Source organism: Boleophthalmus pectinirostris, unplaced genomic scaffold (genome assembly GCF_026225935.1).
Source record: "Boleophthalmus pectinirostris isolate CB_2022bp ecotype Guang Dong unplaced genomic scaffold, ASM2622593v1 HiC_scaffold_23, whole genome shotgun sequence".
Lineage (NCBI taxonomy): Eukaryota > Metazoa > Chordata > Actinopteri > Gobiiformes > Gobiidae > Boleophthalmus > Boleophthalmus pectinirostris.
Genome location: NW_026571207.1, coordinates 300,171 through 302,854, shown reverse-complemented (window position 1 = coordinate 302,854; position 2,684 = coordinate 300,171). Strand labels below are relative to the sequence as shown.

At 36.7% G+C, this 2,684-nt stretch overlaps 1 protein-coding gene across 1 annotated transcript in view; it reads right to left on the bottom strand.

Moving 5' to 3' along the window:
• Window positions 1-1,614, bottom strand: part of pik3c2b (phosphatidylinositol-4-phosphate 3-kinase, catalytic subunit type 2 beta) — a 36,518-nt gene extending 34,904 nt beyond the window's left edge. The window contains exons 1-2 of the mRNA XM_055159554.1: window positions 1,570-1,614; window positions 605-779 (exon numbers count right to left, since the gene is read on the bottom strand). Of these exons, the coding sequence (XP_055015529.1) occupies window positions 605-779; window positions 1,570-1,614 (220 nt within the window). The remainder of the gene's footprint in view (window positions 1-604; window positions 780-1,569) is intronic.
• Window positions 1,615-2,684: the final 1,070 nt, after the last annotated feature.

The window sequence follows — 2,684 nt, the reverse complement described above, 5'->3', positions numbered from 1 at the left end:
GAAATAAATGAAAACAAATGCGAGATACAGAGATGAAACACAACTGCAGAAATGAGAGGAAACAAACACAAAACAAGAAAAACAAACACATATAATGACAACAACAAACATAAACAACAACAAAAACAAACATAAATAACAACAGTAACAAACACAAATGTTAAAAAACTAACATAGAATGACAGAGGGCATTGGGCCTGAGTCCGAGAAGAGGCCCGTGCACTACCCGTTCCCAGTTGGGGACTAGCTATCTGATTGGCCCCTTGTCCTGGGACTCCTCCTCCTGCTCCTTTATAAGCAGACAGCAACTCTCTACTCCTAGTTCTCTCCTGCTCCAATCTGTGGTACACGTGTCTCCTGAGAAAGACCAAACTGCCCACTGACTGCAGATTATCTTCAATTGTGTTGATAATCTGAAGAAGACTGGAATACTGGTTGAACGTCGTTTCTCGGCACACGTTTTCTTTTAACTTTTTGCCACTCTTTTACTTTATACCTTTCTTCATTCATTTATTTGATTATATTTTACTTCATCACTTTAAAAAAAAAAAAACATCACACACTTTCCATCATGTCAGGATGGATTCTGGTCCGTCGCGGGCACCGTTCCCATGGTCCTTGTGGTCGGACACCGACACCTCTGCCGCAGAGCAGCGGAGGTCAGCGCTCCTGCAGCCGTGCGAGATCCGGTTGTAACCAGGGTAAAATTCAATCCCCTTATCCAGATCCAACCCAGGTTTTCCCCTCTCCACATGATTTGTCACCACCCTTGTCACCACCTATCACACCGCCCATTTCACCAATTATCCAATCACACATCCCCAGTTAGAGTGTATAAGGTCCCTGATTTCTTTCTCGTCAGTTGTGTGGGAGAGAAGCCAGGGGACAGAGCTTGAAGGTCAGTACATCTACACTTTTTAATTTCAAATTCTCATGTTTCCCATTTTTAACTTCACCATTCACACCTTTTAGAACCAGACCTGTTGTGTGACGTTGTCGCGTGTGCTTTCAATACACTAAAACTAGTGATGGGCAGATGAAGCTTCATGAAGCATTGAAGCCTTTCATCAAATTGGTTCACTCTGGTGCAAAGCTTCCTGAAGCTTCATTTGCTCTAGTAGGACACAAACCTACTGGACGCAAAGAAATATCAGTTGACATGAATTTGAAGTGTGTTGCATTTTGCAGAAAGCCTGTGAATAAAACAAATAAGAATAAAAATAAATAAGTATGCAAAACATGTATATTGTAGTGATGTGTACTGTGTATGTATAAATATAAATAAAACATGATAAATAAATATATATATATATATATATATATATATATATATATATATATATATATATATATATATATATATATATATATATATTATATACTGGCAGTATTATTATTAAATTATGAAAATGCTAATGATGATTTCCAGTGAGGTGAGGGTGGTTGGGCTTGGAGTTTGGACAGTGATTGTGCTTTTGTAATGTTGGGTGATTATGGTTCAGGGGACACATCATTGTTTTTTATTTAAAAACAGTTTCTCCATTTCTGTAGAAATATTACTGTACATACCTTGTTGGGAGAAATGAGATCAAAATGTTTCCACACAGGGAACATCCTCCTCTTCTTAGCTCCATTCTCTCCTGAGTCTCTCTCCTCACTCTCCTAAATCTCCAAACTCTCTCCAAAATATCTCTATTTTTTTCCAAACTATATCTCTAACTCTATCTCTAACTCTAACTCTATCTCTAACTCTAACTCTATCTCTAACTCTATCTCTAACTCTAACTCTATCTCTCTCTAACTCTATCTCTAATCTCTCTATCTCTAATCTCTATCTCTAACTCTATCTCTAACTCTATCTCTATCTATCTCTAATCTCTAACTCTCTATCTCTAACTCTAACTCTATCTCTAATCTCTAACTCTAACTCTATCTCTAACTCTACTCTATCTCTATCTCTAACTCTATCTCTAACTCTAACTCTATCTCTAACTCTATCTCTAACTCTATCTCTAACTCTCTCTAACTCTATCTCTAACTCTATCTCTAACTCTAACTCTATCTCTATCTCTAACTCTATCTCTAACTCTATCTCTAACTCTATCTCTAACTCTATCTCTAACTCTATCTCTAACTCTATCTCTAACTCTATCTCTAACTCTATCTCTAACTCTATCTCTCTAACTCTACTCTATCTCTAACTCTATCTCTAACTCTATAACTCTAACTCTATCTCTAATCTCTAATCTCTAACTCTAACTCTATCTCTAACTCTATCTCTAACTCTCTCTAACTCTATCTCTAACTCTATCTCTAACTCATCTCTAATCTCTAACTCTATCTCTAACTCTAACTCTATCTCTATCTCTAACTCTCTCATCTCTAATCTCTCGTCTCTAACTCTATCTCTAACTCTGTCTCTAATCTCTAATCTCTAACTCTATCTCTAACTCTACTCTATCTCTAACTCTATCTCTAATCTCTATCTCTAAACTCTATCTCTAACTCTCTATCTCTAACTCTATCTCTAAACTCTATCTCTAATCTCTAACTCTATCTCTAACTCTATCTCTAATCTCTAACTCTATCTCTAACTCTACTCTCTCTATCTCTAACTCTAACTCTATCTCTAATCTCTACTCTCTCTAACTCTATCTCTAACTCTATCTCTAATCTCTAACTCT